Source organism: Chroicocephalus ridibundus, chromosome 4 (genome assembly GCF_963924245.1).
Source record: "Chroicocephalus ridibundus chromosome 4, bChrRid1.1, whole genome shotgun sequence".
Lineage (NCBI taxonomy): Eukaryota > Metazoa > Chordata > Aves > Charadriiformes > Laridae > Chroicocephalus > Chroicocephalus ridibundus.
In genome coordinates, this window is record NC_086287.1 from 84,864,764 (window position 1) to 84,890,037 (window position 25,274).

At 40.5% G+C, this 25,274-nt stretch overlaps 1 protein-coding gene across 1 annotated transcript; it reads left to right on the top strand.

Moving 5' to 3' along the window:
* Positions 1-339: 339 nt before the first annotated feature.
* GPI (glucose-6-phosphate isomerase) lies at positions 340-24,023 on the top strand. The gene is made up of 18 exons (XM_063334603.1): positions 340-594; positions 5,563-5,653; positions 6,577-6,645; positions 9,493-9,612; positions 11,717-11,800; positions 11,898-12,044; positions 13,820-13,891; positions 14,948-14,992; positions 15,790-15,843; positions 16,758-16,818; positions 18,505-18,548; positions 18,764-18,916; positions 19,258-19,387; positions 19,707-19,783; positions 21,126-21,254; positions 21,772-21,847; positions 21,932-21,998; positions 23,580-24,023. The coding sequence occupies exons 1-18, from the start codon at positions 476-478 to the stop codon at positions 23,701-23,703; spliced, it is 1,662 nt and encodes a 553-aa protein (XP_063190673.1). The 5' UTR covers positions 340-475; the 3' UTR covers positions 23,704-24,023.
* The last annotated feature ends 1,251 nt before the right edge of the window (positions 24,024-25,274 follow it).

Below are 25,274 nucleotides of genomic sequence, written 5' to 3' on the forward strand. Positions count from 1 at the left end.
CAGGGCCGGGCCCTGCGGCCGACACGGTTAGAAATGAACCCCGAGGAGGCGACGCTGGTTTTAACCAGGGCAGCTCCCTGCGCGCCAGGCCCTGATGCCGCCGCGGCGGCCGCCCGCGGGCGGGCAGGGCGGTCAGCGAGGTCCCCGCCGCCTCGTGAAAGGCGAACCGCTCACCCGGGGCGCGCGGCGCAGCGCCTAGGGCCGGCCACCCCTCCGCGAGGGCCACTAGCCCTGCCCGCCCCGCCGCTGCGGGCCTCCCCCCTGCGCGGGACCGGCGGGCGGAGCGCTGCCCCCCCACCCCCGCTGGCACGGCAGCGAGGGAATCCCGGCGGCCCGCCGAGGGGAGGGGGGCCGGGGCGGGGCCGGCGGCGGGAGGCCGAGCTCGCCGGTATAAAGGCGGAGGCGGCGGCGGCGGCAGCTGTGCTCGCTTCCGCGCCTCAGACCGCATCCGTCTCAGCGCTCCCTGCCCGCTAACATGGCGCTCTCCAGCGACCCTCATTTCAAGAAGCTGGTGGAGTGGCACAAGGCGAACGCCTCCAAGCTGGTTCTGCGGCAGCTCTTTGAGGCCGACAAGGATCGCTTCCAGAAGTTCAGGTGAGGCTGGGCGGCCCCCGCCCGCCTTTCCCCGCGGCCGAGCTGCGCAGCAGCCGCCCCCGCCCGCCCCAGCCACCGCCGCGGCCCGACGGGCCATCACGGGCGCTTCCGTGTGCGGAGCCCGGGGCGGTGCGGGGTGCCTCCCCACCCCCCTCCCTCAGGTGGGCCTCGCCGCGGGCGGGCTGGCGGGATGCGCCCTCAGAGTGCGGAGCCCCGGCATTTTCCGCTCCCTCCCGCCGGCGCGGGGCCGGGATGGCAGCGGGGCCCGGCGGGGGAGAGCACCGCGCACGCTGCTGGGCTCGCCCCCGTCTCGCTGGCCTGTGTGGGGGCCGGGGGAGGCCGGCGGGGGTCCGGCGGGGTGCAGGCCCCGGTCGGGCGGGGGTAGCCCTGGTCGGAGGGGCTCGCCCCGGCAGCCCCCGCTGAGGGCGGCCCTGCCCGCTCGTCCTTGACTCATCCTTGCAGCAGGGTACGTGCCGGGAAGCACAGCGCCGGGCTGCGGCTCGCACAGCGGCATTGTGGGTCCCGCGCCTCTCACACCCGCCGTGCTTAGTCACGATAAGCCCCGCGATAGGATCGCCAGCAGCCGTCCATCCGCCCGTGCCCCCGCCTGTCAGCAGCGCGGGCGTGCCTCCCCCTGCACCACCCGGGGGCCGGGGGTGTCTGGCAGGTTTATCCCTCCCTCGCCTCGTGCTGCTAGCGTTACGGAGCGTGCATGGCAGCGGTTTTGCTAGAGGAGGAAGTAAGACGTGGAAGCAATGTAGTAGTGTTCAGCGGTTTCATCCTGTAAAGCGGGACTCACACTTTCTGTGCACTGCAGACTGTGCTGAGAAGCGTGTGTGGTTACGGTGTTGGACTGCAACAGCAATTTGATAAGCCTAATGTTATTTAATGCATCCCTGACGTGAGTTTTAAAGCAAGCCTGGGTAATACAGGTACAGTGGGCTGCTGCTCTCCAGTGTTGAGGTGACTTGTTGCATGTATGAAACTTTCCATTAGTATCCTAGGTAAAGCGACTTCTCTTTCCTCTCGAGCTCATTAGCTGCTTCTTAAATTGTAATTAAACATCACATATGAAGTCCTGCATACCAGTATACAAGAGCTAAAATGTCATTTGAAAGGATTGAAAAGGTATGCCGAATTTTTAGAGTATGGACTTTATGTGGCTCTTCTAACTCTTTATGCTGTTAAGATCTTTATTAATATTACCTTATACGAATTTACTAGCTCTTCTCTTATAGAGCTAGTTCTGGTTGCAAATTTTCCTTATCTCCAGTATATCCCAAGAGACTGAATTTGGTAACATCCTTGGAACAAAAGAGAGCTGAGACAAGCTAGCTAAATAAATCAAAAGGTATCATCAAGAAGTTTCTTTCAAGGCTCCTTCCTCAATGGTTTGAGCAAGTACTCCTATTGAGGATAGCACTGCATCTTAATCTCATTGGTTGTCACTTTCATATTAACTAAGCTACTTTAACCATAAAATATACTCTCAGTCTCAGATAGTTTGTATTTAATTGCTCTTGTGAATGTGTAATATATTTAGACTCTTTTTGAGTGTTAAACTGTCACAGTATACAGTTAACCAAGGAGAAGATATTTGACAACTGTCCTTTCAGGCACACATGCTCATCTCTAACACGTTTTCTCCATGCTGAAAGAAATCAGTGTGTCTCCTAGAACGTGTTTATCTGACTTTTTTGTGAAACATTTTTTTACCAAGGTTATCTATTTCAAATAGCTGCCCAACTTAATGTCCTTTTGTGCTGCCCATAAGGATAGGAAAAAGTCAAAATGTTTGAAATTTACTTAATCTATCTTAATCCTTTCTTTTCATGATTTCAGTCCTGTTTCCTGATAAACCTACACATTCTGGACCACCAGGAGAACTTTTTCTCATAGCAAAGTACAACTACAGAAATGGCAGCTGGGGTTAGTTTGATGGATCTGCTTGTGTACTTCTCGCTGATTGCCACTTTGTCAGCTAGATCAGCAGGATGATGGTAGTTAATGTGTGTTGGAAGCCTAAGCAGTCTGGAGGCTTGGCCACAAGGTCCTCTGTAATTTGCGCCTCTCTCCTCATGTGAAATTAATCTTTATGAATACCTTTCACTAAGTTCTGCTAGGTATTATCATAGAATCATTGACTGTCTCCCTTCCTTCAGAAGGAAAAGAGAAACCTATACCCACATAAAAGTGCTTCCCAGTACTGGTTCTGGAGAAATTTCAGACTGGTCTGAACAGTTTTTAGTCTGAATATTTTTATCACTGAGCACAAATATCTTGTTAATGTTATTATGAGATCCTTACACTCACTGTGTCCTACAGAGTATAGATAGAAGATCCTTTTTTCATTTTGTCCTTTTTTTCTTCCTCAGAACTTGATTATTCCTTTTTCCTGATGGGGAGTGTAGTCAGACCTGGAGGGTATGCTTTGGCTTTCTTTGCCACCCAAATGTAAGGTCTGGTAGGAACAGTGGGTCTTAACATCATGGCTTGTTCACTAGAAACACTCCACTAGTTTTGAAGGGGTTAGAACTGATACGATGCAGCCATTGTAAAACTCAGCAGATAATTGATGCCTGGATGCAGATTAAGGTACTCTTGATGCAAATAGCTGGTGCAAGATATAAAGCCCTGGTATTACACTCCTGCTAGCTGGCTTGTCCATTATGAAGGATCAGAAAGAGCCTCCAATCTAAATGGAAAACATACCACCAGGGAATCCATGTCTAATCCATTTAGGGGTTGCATACAGCTGCTTTAGTTTGTGTTTAATGGGAGGTAAAATCATTCTGAGATGCTGCAGGTGACCTGCCGATAAAGGGCTGCATCACTGTAATGTGGATGTGGCTTACGTGACAAGTCTCTTGTTCCACCTGGGTAGCGCTACCATTAGCTGCTGCATTGCAGAATGGGTAGTGTAGCAGAATGCAAGTGCTCTGCAGGGGTTTGGGTTTCTGTTTAAATAAGGGGTGGATCCCTTGGTGTGAGGGTTTAGGATGAGATTCCATTGCATGCTGCGCGTTCCATCTTGTGTGTGTGTAAGTTAGATCTGTTAGCCATTGCTTGCTTTTTTGCATGAAATGTCTCGGGATGTCATCTTCCTGCAGTTTCCTCAAATGAGCAGTGATTTGAATCCAGCCAGAATTTCATGGTGTACTTGGTCGTCTAGGTCTAGTGAGATGGATGTTTATTCATATAAGTAAAATAACAATGAAATGTACAAGTAAGCCATATGTCAGGTAAATACCAAGAAAAGATTGTAAGGATTTCCTGTTTATGGAGTAGAACACTGGGAAAGACTATCTTTGTGTATTAAACTAGTATGAGACTTAAGAGTTCTACTGCTCTAAACAGTTGAAGTGTTAGTATACTAATGGTCCTGCTGTATCATTCGTAAAACGTGTTCAGATCTTTAAATAAATTGCATCAAATCTCAAATAGAAGGACTTGCAGGATTTGTTCTTTTTCTTCTGTACTGTATTGATAAACAGCACATTTGGCAGGTGAGAGCTAACAATCCCTCCCTTAGCCAGCCATATTTCAGGTATCCTGGTGCTGGGTGGTCAAGGTTTCAGGATTACTCTTTGCAGCCCACTGAAGAGCAGGGTGATTAACGGTATTGATGCTGGTTTTCCTTACTTGCCTTGTGTTCTCACCTATAAAAGAAACACTCTTCTAAGATTGTGCTTGAAGACACCTTCCTTTCCTTATTTAGTGTCTCTTGTATTTTAAGACCAGAAAAAGCACATGTTACTATGTGTTTCTTCAAGTTAATGAGACCACCGAAGTTTCTAGGCCTTGCTGATTATTACTGTTACTGCAAGTTCAGCTCTGTTCTTGCTTTGCAGAATCTTGCCTGCTCTGTCATATCATGTCTGTTTGGATTACCAATTATGCCATGGTTTGTTCCTGCAAAGTCTCTGGCATTACATGGTCACTAAGATAACAGTGCATATTTCTGTGCTCAAATATTGGGAAAGAAAAAGCAGGGGAGATAATGAACAATGCGGAAACATTGAGAATTTACATGCATGCAATTTCCCGTGGCTTGTGCATGTGGAGCAAAAGTGGGAGTAAGAGATAAATGGCTGGCTGTGCTTTTATAGAAGGCCTACTGAATTACTTACAGAACTTTGATTCTTCAGTTTAGAGTAAATGTGTATATTTGGCTGTAAATTAGTGCAAAGAAGAAATGGGTAGAAAACTGTGCTGTAAAGGACTAGGGGGACTGTATAACTTCTCACATAGATACAAGGCTGGTAAATACGAAGGGACTCACTTGATTTCTATTAGACTATGATTTCTGTGTTTCATTTCGCATGTAAACCTTAAAGTGCTTGTATTCTGAAGTGGTAGGCTATACCTTTCAGAGGAGGATTAGTTAAATAATTTGGAGACTTCCACTGAGTCAGTGAGGACGGTGAGACTACATCATGCACAAATGAGATTTAATTCTGCTTAGTAGTTGACAGAATGTTTCTGTACATGAAGTTGTACAGATTTTAAATTTGGCTTATTAAGGTCTCCATATAAAAGCATGAGTATATTTGTTGAAAGGACCTGTGGGTAGACAGTTTAATTTTTTAGTAGCAAAAGAATGTGGCAAGCTTTTTACCTGTGATACATTAGGAAAAAGCTAATAATTGCTAGAGAATGCTAGTGGCTCCATGAAAACAGAATGTGATTGTCCAACTGTGCATTAAATGTACTTCATTGTATTTGGACTTTCACAAGCAGAAAATGGAAACTATAATTTACCTTGTTGAAAACCATGCTCTTAAATTAAAACACACTAGTAAGTCATTTTAGGAAACTTGTGGGGCAAATTGGTCCCTCAGTTAATCTTTACTAACTTGGTATAATTACGTTCACAATTATTTTGTAATCTGTAGAGGAGTTATCATTGTCTTCTTTAAAACAGTCTCTTCAGGAATGTGTGATTAAATGACGTGTTTGTTTTGGCAGCTTGACTCTGAATACTGATCATGGGGATATCTTACTGGATTATTCGAAGAACCTTGTGACAGAAGAAGTGATGAAAATGCTGATGGAACTGGTAATTCTTTAAAATGTTGAATTAATAAATAGTTTTTTTTTTAAAGTTAACTTTTACCTGGAACTGATTATTCTAGCATTGTTTTTATCCATTTAGCTCTAAATTTGAGAGGCTGTCAAAGTTAAAAGGTATCTGTTTACAAATCTTGGCACTGTTTGAAGTCTTGCACTGTCCTTTAGTCCCAAGGTACAAGGCCAGTTTTCAATGCACAGATCTGCTTCTTGTGCTCACCGGAAAGATTTTTGTCTGTAACAGACCAGCTGGCATATGGCACTGTTATTGAGGTCTACAGTAAAATAAGAGATCCATATACAGTTGTAAGAGAAGGTGATGTCTCCTATATGTGCAATTGAAATGCTACTTCATAGGTCATGCAGTCTCAATTTTGAGATTCATTTGCAATTGGATGCATTTCAAGAAAGAAGTTTGTCATTAACTTCAATTTAGCATGGTGCCTATATTTATAACCCTTCCTTAACTATTGGTCCATCCAAAGGCTTAGACCAGATAGGACACAGACTTTTAGAAAGGGAAGAACTAGCGAAAATAGCCATAGCAAAAGTAATTTTGCTACTCTTCATTTTTAAAAAAGAAATTCTAAGCTGGTACAAAGAATCACTAATGAATCCTGTAGCAGTGTGACAAGATGAAACCGAGCAATTAAGGTGGATTCATTGCATCTTGGTCATTCAGCATATGTTACTGTAACCTTTTAAGGAAATAAACAGCATGCATAAAAATACTTGCTTTAAAATAAAATAATTGATTTTTAAGGTAGGATCTAGTGGGTCTTTAATATCATAATTTTTGCTTCACTGTCTTACATGGTACAGTAAAGCTACATTCTTTACTGTAGCCGGACCTTTGTAGTGCATGTTGACTTCTTACTATTTTTAAGAGGAATCTATTTTTACATTTCTCAGGCAAAGTCAAGGGGTGTGGAAAGTGCCAGAGAGCGCATGTTCAGTGGAGAGAAGATCAACTTCACTGAGGTAAGGCTATTTCTGTCCATGGTTCTCACCCTCAGTTATGCCTATTTATTATGGATGCTCATGCTGTGTAAGAGAAGTCTTGAAAAAACTTACTCTAGTCGCTACTCTGAAATGCTGAGTGGTTGTAATGTTTGTCTTGCTACTTACGTGAGAAATTTTTACAGCTCTGACAAAAAGATGTAAGAAAATGTGTGTGAATAAAGCTATTCAATCCTCCCTTCAGCATGCATTTTTTTTAGAGATTTGGTGCTGCATTTTTTTTTCTTGTCTTCTCTTCCCTCTTTTGTAGAGAGGAAGATGAGTTAGATCTTGGAAAGGGCATGGAGCAGTGTTGCATTCCAGGTATCCCTTACATGCTTTTGCCTCATGTCAGTGTTCGTAAAGCTTAGTAAACTGCCCGCAAAGTTTTAGTGAGGATTGTGTAAGACCTTATGCTTTGGATTGCTGATGCTACGTATCTCTGGGTACATTTACCAGTACAGACTATAAACGATCTTGGGAAATTAGCCACCCCTTTCAGTAAGAGGATGAGTATCTTCCTCTTTTTATAGGTCTGAAGGTTGTAATTGTGGTTAAATCTTCACTAAAACATACATAAAACCAATGGTACCTTTTTCCTGAAATTAAAAATAGGATGAAAACTGGAAACTCAACAGTATAGCATGATTTATTAGTCTGCCTTAAATATTAAAGGCTATTTAGTACGTTTGAGGTAAATTCACAGAAATCAGTGTTTCCTTTGACTCGGTTATTGACTAATTTAGCTGTTGCACAAGCTCTTTGCTTAAAATAACTCAGCAGTTGGACGTTGTATTGTTTGTGAATGCTACATATTTGTAAAAATCCAGAGACAGAAAGAGATAAAGCTTCACTTGGAGAAATGGTTCCTCTTCCATGCCTTCAATTCACAGATGTAATTCTAGCTAGTGAAAAAAGAAGCAGGAAAAGAGTGATGAGACTTAAATCTGCCTGGAGGATTGGTTTCTCAGATATTGCCTCTCACTAGCCTCATGTAACTCAAATTGTTATGGGGTTAGCCCATCTCTGACTGTATTATTATGGAACGTATTACTCTTCATTGTCTACAGGAGAGCAAACGTAGCAGCTGAAGCCTTCTCAGAAGGATGCAATTTTCACAGGAAGCACTTAAATACAATACTAAACTGTGATGTGTTTGGCTTCTGCTGCTGGCTCCCTATTTTGCTACTGTCTTGGTATGGCAACTTTATGTAGCAATTACCTGCATGATGAGTCTAGAAACATCTTTCTCATTATCAGATTTTCTAATTTACAATCAGAAGTTAACGTGGCATTAGATTTAATTTAATTTCTTCTGTTTGTGTAGAATATCATATCAAGTTGGTTTGACTCTGGAATATGAGCATGTGGACAACGTGAAATTGTCATGAGACCTTAAAAACAGGATGCTGTCAAACAGCATGACTGAATAAACCTAACGCAATAAGACAGAAGGGAGCTGCTTAATAGCAAGAACTAACTTGTCTGCTACTCTTGTTCTGATTTAGAACACTTTTAAGCTATTTGTCTAAAGTATTTAAGACTTGTCTGTATTTGGTGCTGCAGGCATTGGCTGCATGGTGTGTGCTTATGTGGAAGTTCTTTCTAATGCGCCCAAGCATGTCATTGCCAGGTGTTTGTCCCAGATGAGTTAAAACTTGCAGCTTGACATGGCACAAAGACAGTGCATTACAAGGTAACTCATCTCTGACCACTTGTTATGGGGATGGTCGTCATAGCCCACCCAATAGAAAAATAATTCTATTTAACAGTGGGCATCAGGTCAAATGTGACTGCTTCTCTTGATCAAGACAAAGCTTCTTTCAAGTCTGGTAGTGAGCAGTATTTACCAAATAATACTATTCCATGGCTGAGTGCTGCAAAAAAAAATTGCCCTTGTTCATCCCAAATTTAAAGAGCTTTTTCATATTCCAAGTCAGTAACCGCAAACTCAATGATTTTTGAATTAGCATTTGGTATTTAAATCATGACTTGGCAGTTCATATTGTCTGTGTTGTCTTTGTCTCACAATGCCTCTCATTGTAGCAAGGAACAATGAGGTAGGGCAGACTAATTTTTTAATTTGTTCATTAGTATTGGCTAACTCCTTCATTCTAGATTAAAGCTGTTAAGTTCCTGAACAGGTGAATCAGAGGCCAGATTTCAGTGCTTTGACTTCTGTATAACTGGAGAATTAGTATAACATGGTGTATGCTAACAGATTTTTTTCTCATAACACACCTACTACCTACTCTTGTGGTGTGCAAGTATTCAGGGAGTGTTTAATTGTGAGCAGTGGATAGAATAATGCAGCTATTGTATTCCTTTTAGTCAAATGTTTCAATGCATATTTGTCTCTTCCTATATGAAATGGACTACGCAAGGTAATTGAGAAAACTTTGGCTGCTTGTTATGATTGATTTTTTTTCAGTATCGTCATTAATAGGAAACAACATCCTTGTATACCTGAAGCATGCCAAAATGACTAAGATCACTGACTACTGAATATTGCTGAATTCTGAACCTCAATCGTTAAATGCCTTTCAAGGGATTTTGAGCTTTCTTTTCAAAGTAAACAAATAAGCTATTGGTTTATTTAGCATATGATATGCTTTTGTAAGCCCTCTGCACTGATTCTGTGAAGCGAGAGGGTGATTTAGATAGCTGGTGGTGAGTGTGTATACACATACACGCACTACTGCTCTACTAATTCCAGTTAATGTAAAGGATTTTAAAGTTTGAAGATTATACTACCTTCTGGATGAGGCACCTGTGGTCCCTCAGTATAGTTTGGAAATAGCTTCATCAGTTTTTCCCGTCTTGTTTCAGAACCGAGCTGTGCTTCATATTGCTCTGAGAAATCGTTCCAATACACCAATACTTGTAGATGGGAAGGATGTTGTTCCAGAAGTGAACAAAGTGTTGGACAAAATGAAACACTTCTGCCAGGTATAGAGTATCACCTTAGCTTATTTTTCATATATTTGTTCTATACCTAACTAGGTTCTTATGTGTGTATTGTGAAGCATTGTTTGTAGGCTGGTTCACATGAATTATTGTGCCCTTGTTTGAGGCTTATAATATTTCTGGCTCAAGCATGCAGTTGGAGCTGGTTTTTTAGCACGATTCACTTTTCTCTCTGCTTCTAATTGTTATTTTTTCTTTAATAAGCTCTCTAGATCTTATTCTTTTAGCAGTAGTCTTGCATTTATTTCAGAAGACTCATAAATCATTAAGTGTCACTAAAATATTGCCTTATTTCTTCTTGCTAATTTTTTAACTACTTGACTCTATCAAGTAGAAACTGCTTCTTAAAATTCTTGTAAAGTCAGGAGAGAGGTAGAACCTCCCAGCTCACTTGCAATTTGATTATGCTCTACTTAAATAGTTTCTTAAAGGAATCTGACCTAAAGCCAGAAAAACTTCATGATTCTATTCTGTTTGTAGCTTTAGCAGCATGAAAGTTTTTGTTGTTGTTGTCCCCTAGGTAATAGAGCAGCTGTTATCTTCAAATATAATTAATTGTTCTTTTATTCTGTACATCTTTAAAATGTAGGCATCTGTCAGATTGATTGAGGAAATGCTCTGAAGAACTTCATAGAGCACTCTAACAAAGTCAAACTTGTTTGATAAAACTAATCAATAAAAGCTCAACTAATAGTTTCAGTGCATTTTAAACACGGCTGCAAGGAACTGGACCTGCTTGCTTACTATTGCCTTAACCAGGTGGTAGTGGCCAGTGTCACTGCCAACTCATTGTTAACCTATGCAAAATGAGCCTGGATGATGTCCAGTTCCTAATGGATGAATGCCAAACCCACAATAACTGACACTAACTGGTCTGAATTTGGTAGTTTCTTCAGATAGCGCAAGAATTGAGTGGCCGCAGAAACTCAATGGCCTGTTTTCCACTGTAGAGTTTTTGAGTCTCAATCTACTGGTCGAGATTTTGGTAGCGCAAAACAAGAGTTTTCAGCGGTGCCACCCTCTTTATTGGTAGATGGTTTCAATCACCAGACCCTGTGAACATCACTTTCCATGCAGATGTCTTTTCTGCAAAGTAAAAATCATGTTAAGCAGTTCCTTTGGAAAGATTAACAAAGATGCTTGCTTCAGTTAACTCACTTAAGCAGATGGGATTTAAAAACTATGGCACCATCGTCTACAGGCGACAGGAATGGTGTATACTAAAAATGAAAGCTTTTTGTTTTCCAAACAAAAAAATAACTTATACAGCTGCAGGGAAGAAGAGCAACTATCAGCATAACCAGGTGATTTCTGGAAAATTGGCTTTAGAATTGGGGAATGTATGTAGAAGTGTGCATGATACTGGAAAGATTCCTTTTGTGATTGGAACAAACCTAATGCATAGGTGGTACATGATGGACAAGACTCAATGCAGTGTTTTGCTATTACTTAATGATTGTAACTTTCTCTGTCAGAACTCTCAGTAGCTGTTTAAAACAGCAATTATAGAGCAGAAACATGTACTATGTGCTGTTAAGGTGATGCCCAGAAATAAATCTTAATGCAAAACATACATGCAATAGAAAAGCTTTTTGAATATTTGGTTTGCCAATAAATCTCTATCTCTGTGGCTTTATTCATATTTTAATGTCCTTGCAGTTTAGTTAGCGAAGTTGCTTCTAATTAAAGACACTTGAAGAACACCTTCAGGTTCAAATATTTGTTGCAACTAGTTTAATGCGCAAGACTTTAACTTTTACCTTGATTTCTCTTGCCTTTGCCAACACTCTGTTATAAATGCTGTAGCAGTCCACAGAGGAGAGTTTGATCTTGCAGTGTGTTTTTTAAATATGTGTGTTAGGCTTTTAACACTTAATGAGGTGTCATCTTAGACATAACCAAATGTCTAGCTAAGAACGTGAGTGCAGGCTTTAAAGTCTAGAAGCTTGAAAGTTGTTTCCTCAGGGTCTTCCTACAACAATCCTGAGAACAGCCTATTCCCAGTGTTATGTCACTCACTCTAGTGCAAGTATAAAATAGTCATTGCAATGGTGGGGTGTGTTGTTTTTTTTTTTTTTTGCCACAGAGAGTCCGTAGTGGTGAATGGAAAGGCTACACTGGAAAGGCAATCACTGATGTGGTCAATATTGGGATTGGTGGCTCTGACTTGGTAAGTTTCTGACACATAACTATCTATATCTTCCACATCTTTTTGTGTGTGTGCATGCTTGTGGTGAAGATAAAATCTAATTGTTGCTTCTGTCTAGGGCCCTCTGATGGTAACTGAAGCCCTGAAACCATATTCCAAGGGAGGCCCTCGTGTTTGGTTTGTATCCAACATTGACGGTACTCACATAGCCAAAACCCTGGCTGAGCTTAAACCAGACACTACGCTCTTCATCATTGCATCAAAGGTATGTCTAATACAAGCACTGTGCTGTGACTGTCTCTAATGGTAAAGGATTCAGTCAGAATAGAGATCTGTCCGCAGGAGGATCTAGATCAGGGACTTCTAGTGTGGACTATTTCTATACAGGCCTGTTGTGATTCATCCTAAACTTACAGTATAAGGTTGTGTTGCTACTGAAATACTTGAGGATCTAGAAGTCAAGTGCTGAAAACGACTTGGCCTAAACAAGTAAGACACATAAGCAATTTCATGTTGTTTAGGATGTATTTCTCAGTCAACACAAGTTTAAGCTTTATTCACAAAAGTTTATTTCATTCATTGTACTTCTCTGTGGTTGGAACGTAGGATCCTATGTGGTTATTTCTTTGAAATTTAAGATCTTGTTGCCTCATTCCTTACTTTTATTTAAGGTTACTCTTGGTCATTTATCTTAGGTACAGTGTTACTTGTTAACAGTGGGGTTTTTTTGCGTTTATGTTTTGCATAAATGAATTGCATGTAGTTTGGGATCTTCATTCTGTTTTAGGGTATTATCAAAATGTCTTCACCTAAATAACTTCAAAGCTGGGTTCCTTGAGCACTGTAAATGCTAAGCTTCTTTACTTATAAAGAGGTAAAGATAGTCTGCTGGTAGTTTATAAGATGACACTTATTTCTGAGTACAGGCTTACTAGCTGCCTCTTTAAGTCTTGCCTTGCTAATAGCTTATTCTGTAAACATAATTGCTGGCTGTCATCTGCCTTTGAGGAATGCTTCTGTCTTAGCAGAGGAAACTGATGAAGACAAGCTTCATACTTATGCAATTTGGGTCACCTTCATTTGTAAAGCACAGTAGAACCTTTCTGCTGTTGAAGACAGAATCTTCAACAAATGAACATGGGTGTAATGCTGGCCATGGTCTGCAGTGCTGCTCATTACTTATCTTGGCAATACTGCAGCTGAGCAACAACTTATGGAATAATAAGGAAACTTCACAAAGTAATACTAATGGTCACTTTGATAATTGAGTTCAAGGATCACGGTTCAAAGGCTTAGAAAACTGCCTTGAAATTGAAAGAGTAAGACTTCAGTTTCTGTTTGCCAGACTGTAGTTAAATAATTGGATATATTTGGAAGAGGATGAATGGCATTTTTTTGTTTTCCATAACAGGCTTGTGTTTCATAATAAAATATTTTGGGAGATGGATGAGAGTAGGTTGAATCTAGTGTTCAACCTTAAAGCTAAATTTTGATGGTTGAGTAAATCAGAATGGTTGTAGATACTTGCAAAACTGCATGACTGAACTTCTGTGCACACTTCATGAAGCAGGAAAATGTTTTCCTCTAATCAGCAAAACAAAATTATGGCAAGACTCTTAGCAGAAATGCGTGTTCCTGCATGAAGAGTAGGAATTAAAGAACAAGAGGACAATCCAGCTAGGTTGTTCTGTTTTGATGCTCAATTAGTTCCGTTTTAGTTGAATGATAAAACTTCATATTTAGTCAAAGACTAAAGTAGAAAACGCTAGTCTCAAGGTTTTGCATAACAGTTTGGGCGAGGGAAGGTAGGAAATGGGGAATAATTATTCACATTCCAGAGATATGCTAGTTTAGATAGGTAAATCTAGCAATACTAGTCCTTACTGGGTTGATAAGCTTGCTTTTTTTCTGAAATCTGGCAGCAGCTGTATTATGAACATCTAGAATCACTCTGCTCTGATTATTTGGAACATATGTTTTAGCAGCCTGAACTTGTTTAAGTACAGTGTTTTACATACTTTCTTGTTTTCCAATGTGCAGACTTTCACCACCCAAGAAACTATCACCAATGCAGAAACGGCCAAAGAGTGGTTCTTGCGTGCTGCTAATGATGTAAGTCTAATATGTTTAGGCCTTGTAAGAGAACGCAACAGCTTTTCGTTGTGCAGTTTCTCTGTGGTCAGCCTGCGTGCTTTGGAGCAGAGCCAGTAGCTGCCCAAATGTAGAGCTCAGCAAATGCTGTACATACAACATTTGAGTGCTTCATGCTTAGTAACAGGCTGTTATATCTGATCAAAGTGACAAAACCGCCAGTTTTTCATTATAAGTGGTGGTTGTACATTGTTCCCCTAAATCCTGCCTGCTAAATAAGAGTGTAGTATTTGCATTAGAGCTGGCTAATAATTTGGTGGAACAACTGATAGGGGAAATCCAAGAGTATGGTGTCTATGTGGCATTACCTTCCAATTCTTGGCAAATCTTTAAAAACTAGAAGTGAAGCTATGGTTATAGTGATATACTGACATTTCTATGGCAGATGGCTGTGCTATGAATAGAAACCTTGTATTTGGCTCATTCTCTCCTATTTCTAACCTTTAAAAGAAAGAAGCAGGTACCGCCTACTCAGGTAATTAAGACGGTCTTTAACCTGTTCCAGTCAGGGTAGTTGTACTTAGTTTGAAAGCTAGGCTTTGAAATTCCTTGTTACGCTGCTGTTGCAGATGACTCATCTTTGTTCACCAGAACATTTCCTGAAAGACCAAAGTCTAAATCTGAAGCTTGAGATTAATAAGTACTTTGAATTGTCTTGATTTTTTTTTGACCCTTGCCAGAAGGGTAACGCATGTACAGCAAACTCCATCTGCTCCAAAACAGTGGTAGTGGCGTTCCAAACTGATAAGTACTCTTAAGGAACTCGTGTGCTGCTCTAAGCAAGTGACTGCTTCCAGAGGGCTTCACAAGAATATTATCAGAACATTATCTTCAGGCAGGCATGCTGCCAAATCCCACACTGAATGTGCATAAGATGACTTCAAGTTGACAATGCAAAAATCTCTGCTGATAGTCAACAGTATTTTGTTTAAATGTAAATGGTAGCAGATCAGCTTTATGACCAGAAATCAAAATAATTGGCATTCTAGATCTAACAATCTGTTTATTTTTATTAAGCCTTCAGCTGTGGCCAAGCATTTTGTTGCCTTGTCTACCAATGGCGTAAGTATAACAAATCTATTTTATTTTCCTGATTTTGTCCTCATTTTAAAATCCAATAAGGAAGCCTGTCTTTTAAGGCACTGCTACTTGAATACCAATAGTTAGCCTTCATCTTGAAAGGAAGCATATTTTTTTCTACTGAATCACTTCTAGAGTGATGAACTGTAGTAATATTGGACCTTCATTATAGATTTGTGCTTTTTCTGCTAGAGCTTTAAGTTGGAAATCAAGTTTTCTTACTCCTGAAATGACTGTTCTGTTATCAGTGAGTGTTACCTGTAACTGCTTAAGCGTGTGTGAATGCAGTTATGTAAATAAATATTACTCTCTGAGACTCAAGTAAGTGCTAAGTGATGCAGGTAGTTTGTGTGAATAATCTGTAGCCTATGGTGAGCATAATGTATCCTGAGTGGTGTTTCATGCAGAAGTATGAAGTAGAAAGACCAATAGCAATTAGAAAAAGTCTCTGCAATAATTGAGAGGCTGTTGGGTACTGTGGTGTAAAATTCCTTTCATCCATTCTGGTTCTGTTAAGTGTGAACTGAATGTCAGTCCAACTCCTAACTCTATTGCCACTTAGATTGACCAGAAAATGAGTGTATGTCACTGATTTTATTTGAGACTACTGAGTAGTGATAGTGATCTCTGGGAATGAAGGTGTACTTTTTTCTGACGGATGCATGTAGTTGGGGAATTGGGTATTTAATAGGTACCAAACTTGTATTTGCTAGACACAAAGATTTTTGAGAATGTTCGTTTTACTTATGGTGTTCTTACATGCTTTTTTTTTATTCTAGCCTAAAGTTAAAGACTTTGGAATTGACCCAGAGAACATGTTTGAGTTTTGGGATGTAAGTAAATGTCTAATGTTCTGTGGTAAATGTTAACTGTTAGAATTATCTAACTTGCTTCAGAAAATGTGAACTAGATGTCACAGAGCTGCCAAAATACTTAAATTATAGTAGTTATGTTCTCTGTAGTGAGACATCTAAAAACTTGTAATGAAAGGCAAATTGAGAACATGTCAGGAAAGCAAAACATTCTTGTCTCTTGGCCATTCCGTTAAAATCCTGCAGTCAAAGGTCTGAACAGGAGCATTCTGTATTCTTGGCTGTCTCATCAGCTGTTGGGTAACAGGAGATACAAGCCTTAGCTTATTCCTCTGTGTAAGTAGTTATTATAAGCTGTGACATTTCACTGTTGGGGTCTAACTGTATATAATCTAGGCCTGTAAAGGTCAAACATCAGAAACGGGAGCCCAAATTGATATTTTGTAGCAGATGCATATTTTAAGTATACTGCCTTTCGTCTTGGCCCTTACACTTAATCAATGAGACGTAAACCAACCTGTTTCTGACTGTGGGCCTGAAAAACTAGATTCTAAAGCTGCTTTTTAGAAATTACCTAGAGCATTACCTTTCGCTAGATAGTGTTGTAGAGTTGCTGAAGCAGGCTTTACGTATAGAGGAGTGATATTAGGAAAGTGGTTAATATAAGCTGCAAATTAGTAATTGTAAGTGAACTGGAATCAAGGATCTACTTCAACAGATGTTATATAAATCAGACAAGTGGGATAACTTTGAAGTATCAAAAAATGCATACTTAAGGATTCATTAGGGGACTACTGTAAGGTGTTTCCCTTGGAAAAAAATACTGATTTTTCTGAAAATAGTGTAAACACATGCTGATATTTTCTAATAATTTGAACAAGTTTGAATTTAAAAGCCTTTCACTTCTCCTGTCTAAACCAATCTCTTATTTTCAGTGGGTTGGTGGCCGCTACTCTTTGTGGTCTGCCATTGGTCTCTCCATTGCCCTGCATATTGGTAGGTACAACTCTGATACAACAATGCCAAGAATTAATCTGTGGAATGCATTAACAATAGCAGATTGTGGATCGGTTTTGGTGCAAATATTTTACCCAGCCTGCTCTGAGTAGTTGCATGTTAGTGCTAAAAAACAATCTTTAATGCAATGGAAGTGTTGAGATATTAGTACTGTAAATGCAGTTTGGGAATTTACCCGTACTTAGGTACAATAGTCAAATTGCCTCTATTTAGTCACTTGCATAGCCAAAAGTGCCTGATTTATATAAAGCCATGTCAGTCTTGAAAATTAGACCTTGCATCTGACATTCTTAAACCGTTTAAGAGTAGGGTATTTAGTTTCTGTGAGTACATACACACTAAACATCAAAATCCTATGTCTCCAGTTCTGTATATGAGCTCTATTTAGCATCGTTAACTATCCCCTTCTCCCATTACTTCCTTTTGCCCCCAGTACTTGTTCTCCTAGGCTATAGGGCCCAATGATACAGGAATGCTGTTTCTATCTGCAGTTGACTGGGGAGCAACCATAGATCCTCTAAATTGATCCCCACCTGCTTGTGTTTTTATGGGGTAGCATTGGCATTTCTGATACACAGATCTCAAATACACAATGAATGTGAAAGAGCTCTAAGAACTGCTGTTTCCTGGTGAGCAGGCTGTTCATCAGATTTGCAGTTGTTCCCTCATCACCTCTTTTGGATATTTAAAGTCTGAAACCATAATGTCATTTATTTTTCTAAATAAAAGCTAGAATTCCCTTAGTCTGAGGTTGGAAAAACATTGGTTTTGGTGTTTTTGGAATGATATGAATAGAAGTTGTCATGTGTAGGAAAACTTATGTGAACAGCAAAATAAACTTCAGTCAGGCACTTACTGTTTTGTCTGCAATAAACTGTTCATCTCTGCTGTCAGACAGATTTGGTGCTGACTGTTGACGTGCCAGTCTGTCTGCACTTCTTGCCTTTGTGTCCTTCGTCTCCCAAAGTTGGCTTCTGACCATAGGTAGAGCTGCTGCTTTGATTGCCAAACACTTCACCTCCACTTTTCCGTATAAGAATTGGGATTTCTGGCTTTGCAGTAAATGATGGTATTAGTTAAACTACTCATTAGTGAAAATTAATGGTGATTTGAATACTCTAATTATAGAGCAAAAAAAAATAAATCAGGTGAATTGTGAAGAGAACAGGGAAGGGAGGGAAACCTTTTTATTTGAAAAGATCTTATTACAGTTGTTTTTCCTTGGACCAACACAGAAATCCCTGCTGTGGTAGCCTTGCCCTGTTTTTTTTGGAATATCTCTCCCACTGTGGCTGTGAAGTGACTAAGTGTTCAAACTTGCTGAGAACTATGTAGTGTTTAATACAGAGCCTGGTTTTAATGCCTCTGTTTTCCTTCCAGTTGCTCATTCTGCCTGAATGGGGATTTTAGGCAAAAGTTTTTGAAGTATGTTGTACATATAAAGTATGAAGTTGGGCTTGCTCTGAAGTTCAGGCTTTAATCATAACAAAATATATCTGTCTTACAGGATGCAAATTTTAGAAATCAAAGTGCAGCTTTAAACTCAATTAGTAGTTGGGAGCTTTGCTGCATAAAAGGAATCTCAACTGTTTTACGGTTGTCTCTACAAGAAAAATGAAGCTTGAGTTCTAATAGTAAATATGAACTGACTTTTTCTGTTGTTAGGTTTTGACAACTTTGAGAGTCTGCTTGCAGGAGCCCACTGGATGGTGAGTATGTGATGCCTGTTTCAGATTTGCTCCTCTTACCAGTTGTTAGAAGATAACTGAAGGCAGGTTGGTTTCCCCATGTCCTCTCGATGCTTCTAAGATGACCGTGCTTGGGAAACTCTCCCTGGATCAGAGCAACAATTAAACAACTTAAGAGTTGGGAGGGGTGACAATTGCTTTATCAAAGTGTATTTCTCTTCCTATGTGTCACATAGGATAATCACTTCCATACTGCCCCATTGGAGAAGAACGTGCCTGTTCTGTTGGCCATGCTCGGGGTCTGGTATATAAACTGCTATGGATGTGAAACCCATGCCCTTCTGCCCTATGACCAATACATGCACCGCTTTGCTGCCTACTTCCAGCAGGTGAGGCTCAGACAGAGTAAATATTCCAAGAGGCAAATATGTATATATGCATCGTCCTATTTCTAGAACCAGAATCCATGTTTCTAGGTTAAAATTACAGTCACTTAAATTCATGTAATCAAGGACCTAAAGAGACTGTTGCCAAAATTCATATTAGCTTATTTGTTCAGCTAATTTAGAGATATTTTTTTCTCAGGCCTTTGTTATCTTGATGTCCATAAATTAAGCAGCCACATCCCTGACACTTAAGAAATTTCTATAAACAAGCAGCACTGATTATAGCTGAAGTATGTATGGAAACTGTGTGGTTCTGCAAGAAAGCTGATGTTCCCTTATTTTAGGGTGATATGGAATCTAATGGCAAATACATTACCAAGAAAGGCTCTCGTGTGGACTACAGTACTGGCCCTATTGTGTGGGGAGAGCCTGGCACCAACGGGCAGCATGCTTTTTACCAGCTCATTCATCAAGGTAAACTGAAACTGTTCAATACCTTGGTTTGGAACTAAATTCTGAATGGCTACAAAGCTGCAAGAGTCTACAGAATTGACACTGGTTTAGAGGTTGGGTTCTTATCTAACCTAGCATAACATTGCAGGTTTTAATTCTGCAATAAGCAGGGTCAACTAAAGCTGAAACTACTGAGCTGTATTGTCACTCCCCTCTGCTCTTAATAAAAAAAAGCTTTTTGAAGTGGCTGGGTCTTCCAGTAACTCTGAAAATGGAGTGAGAATTGAAGATTTTCTAAGACTTTATGGTTGCAGGGTTATTAATAAGGCTTTTCTTATAGGAACTCGCATGATTCCCTGTGACTTTCTGATCCCAGTGCAGACCCAGCATCCAATCAGAAATGGCTTGCATCACAAGGTAATAAGTTCTTTGGTAGGGCACCCATATTTTCTTGTCTGAAGGCGCTGAAGCTTATTCAGTATTGCAGTGGGTGAGATTTCTAGATGTCCCTCTGGGAACTATACACATAGGCTCTGTGAACATTCACAATAGGTTTGAAAATACCTAAATTATAATTACATATTGTATGTAATACAGTGGTATTTCTCTTCTTGAAGAAATTGCAGCCATGGTTCTTGAGGCAGGTCAATGGTGTTGCCTGTTGGGCTGCTGAGGCTGGAAAGAGTTGAGCAACTAAGTATTTGGAGACAAAAGTCCTTGTAGGAATTGTAAGGTGTGTAATTCTTGCAGAGTAGGAAGAAGCAGATTCTCAGAGCTGATGAAAACTTCCTTAGAGATGCTGTTGCAAGTCTTAAACTCTAGGACAAAATTTAGTGAGTATACTAGCATGGCTATGGTAGTAGCCTTCTGCACATAGATATTTTTTTAACCAGTCCATTTTTTTAATTTAATGTAGCATCCAACTAAAGATTTTCAGTGAACAGTATGTAAGAATTTTTTAAGTTCCATAGGTAGAAACATGTCCAGGTCTACTACTTAGTGCATGCTTCTGAAAAAAGCATGTTTACTCAATAAATTTCAGTCTTATCATGATTTCAGTTTACAAGTGCTATTTAAATTGTGTAATAGTCTTTTTTATTTTTTTGTCAAGTAACACCAAGTACAGATGAAAGTTTTAGAACATGACTTTGCAAAAGAAAGGGGGGAAAGGTTTCATTTGACTGTAGGTATAGTCAAAGTTTATCTTCAATGTAATGGGTAGGAGGAAACCACACATGAATTTGCAAGCTAACATTAGGCAGGGAATAGGAAACTAAAAACTCCTACTGTATTGGTAGGGATTGGTATATGGTTTGCTGTGGGGATTTTCTTCATATAGAGTAAGTACAGCTTAGCTGTTTACCTCTGACTAATCTCTGCACCTGGCTTTCCATGCATATGGTGTAGTATGGGATATAAGTACAGGCTGTATTGGGTGAAAGGGGGGTGGGAAGTCCTGGCTCCTCTGCTCTCCCTGGGAGGCTTGCTGTCAGCTTCAGCTGGGGCAGGATTCTGCAGAATGGTCCTGATTGTCTCTGTGTATGTGTGCTATTAAAATAGTAATCAAATCTCTGTCACTCTGAGGTAAAAAGCAATAGCCGGCATGCAGGTAAACCTACCGCAGACTTTACTGCCATAGTGCTAAAAACAAGAGTTGTAACTGTAGCCTAGGTCTTGGTCTAGATTCAAAACTCTAGGTATCGCTATTCCAGCTAAGAAAACAGTAGCTTGAGTCGATGCCTTTACTTCTACCTGGTAGATCCTTTTGGCCAACTTCCTTGCTCAGACTGAGGCCTTGATGAAGGGAAAGACTGCTGATGAAGCCCGCAAGGAACTTCAAGCGGCAGGCCTCAGTGGAGATGCTCTGGAGAAGCTCCTTCCCCATAAGGTAACCAGGCGTTGGCGCTCCTCTGGTTAGCTGCTGTGCTCGGTGGTGAGGGCCCAGTGTTGGTCACTGCTCGGTGGAGTTTGCTAATGGGGCAGTGCCCTCCTCTGGCTGCCAAGTGCTACTGTCTTGGCTGCTGTGAAGGTTGTGTTACGGGTTCTACCTTGTCAGGTCTGGTGGAGCAGCCAGTGAATGGCACTCTTGCTAAAGCACGTGCATCTGGAAGCCTTCTGAGGCATCTCAGAAAGGATGAGCCCCTGGGATATTGACTTGTGTCTTATTTCTTCCTGTAGCCCATAATAGCCAGTAATGGTGCTTTGGAGATCACATTTTGCCATTGTGTTTGTAATAAAGCATAACAGTTTAGTGGTTGAAGTTGTTAACCTTAAAGCTTTCAGGGTTTAGCATTTGCTGCTAATACAAATAATCCAATGTGGGTTATCAGGAAAATATAAACTGCAAGTTTACCCAAGTGTGTTCTGCAACATACTAAATAACAATGTAACTCTTGTCTTAAAAGGTCTTTGAGGGAAATCGACCAACCAATTCCATCATGTTTACAAAACTCAACCCATTCACGCTGGGAGCCATCATTGGTAAGTAAATAGATCTCTCATCTGTGAGTGTTCATTAAGATTTTCTGATGAAGTTTATTGATAAATCTCTTTTTCTGCTTACAGCCATGTATGAGCACAAGATATTTGTTCAAGGAATTGTCTGGGATATCAACAGTTATGACCAGTGGGGGTAAGTCTCCTCAATCTGTTTCTTGTGTACTTACTGACTGTGGTATTCCTTAATCTGTCATGATTTAGAGAAAAGACATTGGGGAAAAAAAGGTGTTATCCTTAGAGCAAATTATTACAGGATAGTTCTAAATGAAAACAGATTTTCTGGGGATAAGTCAGCAGGTATCCTTATTCAGCCATGCACGATGGTGTTGTGGGTACAACTTAAGCTAAGGACCTTTGTTTAGTCTGATTTAAAAAAAAAAAAATAAAATACTGTGAATGCAGAAAAGAGCCAGTAGTAATGAGTAAAATAGTCAAGCAGGCTGAACACATGCTCTGAGAATTAGGGAAGTAATTTCCCTTACAGAAGTGAAAGAAGAATTATTTTACCTGTGGAAACATTCAGTAGGCATTTGAATGGCACCTATTAAGCAAAAGACTGACCACATCTTAATTTTCCTATATTGGAGATACGAGAACATTCTCAGCAGATGTCTTCATATATAGGAGCCCAAGGTCTCATGCAAAGCTGCGCCTGTGACCAAGATTCATGGTAGACCCACCATGTAGAGAGAGACAGCAGCTTTATGAGGAGTTTGTCACTTTGTTGCTTTCAAAAATTGAAGACTTAATCGGGAGCTAATCAGATTCTTTTTAATCTGTAGTAATATTAACTATTCAATATACTGTATGAAGACTTATGCAGGAGAAAGGGGGATTGGGAAATTAGTAAGATTTTTCCAGGTGAAACCTGCCTATGCTGTGAGGGGTTATTTGGAAGAGAAAGTTTGCTCTACAGGTTTTGAACAGCAGTTTACACTAAGCTTTCTTCTTAAAGGCTGAAAGGTAGTTCTGTCTCTGAATATGTTGTCTTAGAACTGTGCTACCACAGCAAGTTCTTTAAGATATTGTAGTAGAAACTGAAAATGGAAGACTGTCTAATAAAAGCTGATGTCTGCTATAAACTCTGAAATCAGGAGTGAGATAGGAGTAAGTACGGCTTTTACTGCAACACATCAAAATCTAAAACGGCATCCAAAACTATTGAGTATGGGGACGCTGAACCAGGCTAGTTCCTTGCAGCTGTTGGAATATCCTAGGTTCTTGCCCTGTCTGCAGTGGTAGCTCCTGGATAGCACACTGTAGTGTTGGGGAGGGCTTCCAGGCCTGCAACTCAAACTGTTGTTTATTGTCTTGGTGCTACAGATAAGTGTTGTGAGTGATGTCATGTTCAACAGCAATGAGGAGCAGGCTGAACGCCTTCTGCATTGGCGCAGGCTGTGTAACACAAATGAGTACCAAGGGGAAAAGACTCTACGTAATAATTAAAACAAAACTTTCTCTCTTTAGACATTCTGTAATTTGAGAGCTGTCTGTTCAGCTAAACAGCTGTGAGGACTCCAGTTGTCCATGGCTGGCACTGAGTTGAATAATAAGTTTGTCAATTTGTGAAGGAAAAAACATTTGTCATAGTGTTCACTGTCAACTTACTTTTTACTGGCACCTATTTTTAACATCAATGGCTTATAGTAAATACTTTAAGTTGTTAGCACTAATGGCATTTTTCTTCTTTCTTCTCCTGTTCTTATAAATGCAGAGTCGAGCTTGGAAAACAACTTGCCAAGAAAATTGAGCCTGAACTGGAGTCAGAGGCTCCAGTGACATCTCATGACAGCTCAACAAATGGGCTCATCAGCTTCATCAAAAAACACAGAGCCTGAAATGAAAGATTTGGAAGACATCGACAATCTAACCACCGGATACCCAAATCTGTTGTAGTTGTGCTTTTTTAGCCACTTCTAACAAAAGTAGCACTTTACAGAGGTAGCTTCTTCACTTGTTGCATTTAATCTTGTTGCGTCAAGTGTTACAAATGAAAACTAGTTTTGTGAAACCCAGAGATTGTATAGTTGCTTTCTATTTTTGTGGCTGTTAATCTGTAAAGTGCAGCTGGTACGTCCCTCAGTTCTTATCCCTTGACTTCCTTAAAGATGATCACATATTGATATTAGAAAATAAAAGGTATGATGGATGAGTAAAACTTCTTCACTCTAACTTCAATGTGCAGACCTAGGAATACTTGCCTTGCTGACTCTGTAAGGCCCTCTGAAGCCAAGTAAATGAACTTCTGCCTCTTTGGACCGGTTCTGCTGTAACTGGAAACTAGAATGTGTTGAGAATCAAATCTACAGCTGTAGATTGTTCAGACTGCGCAGTTTGGTGCATTTGAGCAAGATATGGCTTTTTCCAATGCTACTGTGAAAAGGAAAGCTTACTAATGTTTGGCAAAAGACCTCTTTGATTTGTCTATAAGCTGTGGAAGCCCTATGTGGACAGTTATTCAAAAAGGAAGTTAGTTGCCGGAGTGACAGGGATATCTTTATTTTCCAAACAGTTTTCAAGAGTTTGTGAAGCATAAGCTTGGGATCACTTGCAGAAGAAATGTATTTTTGGTCTCCTCCAGAGGCAGTTTCTCTCATGCTTCTTAAATGGGCATCACTGTTCCAACAGAAAAAAATGAATTGAGAACAACTTAACTACTTGTAAACGAGTTGCTTGCCTGCTTTCATTCTCTACCGCTGTTAACCCTCTCTGCTAGCAGACTAGCATGCTGTTGCTATTGTTCTGTAACACCTTTAATAAAGGTAAGACACAAGCATTGAAAGGAAAAATATGTTAGCTGTGGTTCTCATACCCTGATCTCTTCATGAGAAAGGCTACTGTGGCTACAGAGTCTGAGAGTGTAATTCTCAATGCATGTTTGCTGCACAGTCACGGCCAGGATCAAAAGCTTGATGTCACTGATGTGGTGCAAACATGTAGCGCTTGTCTGTCTCCATGGATTGGAGTCGTTAGACTCAAGTATATATATATAGTGCTAAGATGCTTTGCTTCTGATCAGCTCTGTGGAGCAATTTCTCCATGTAAAACATGGTCACGAAAAGAGAACCCACTAGAGGGAGGCATCACGTTTTCGTATGAGGTTTGAAACTAAAGCACAGCCCTGTCCTCTTTCTCGGGGGGGGCGCTGGGAACTCGCACCTTCTCACTTCAAGGGTAAACCCTACTGGTTTGTTTCAGTACAGCTGTTTCACCTTTTGTCTGTAATTAGACCCCAGCAGCTGCCCTTGCAGAAGGAAGGCAGCCGTGTGTGTGTTCTTTAACTCCTTGCTTTTTCTCTAACTTTGCAATTGTTTCCAAAAACTGGTTTGTTTTTTTTTCCCCTTGCAGAGGGTTTACTGATGTGCAATATAACATGTCTGACTATAACACATCAGGTGTTCTTGCCACC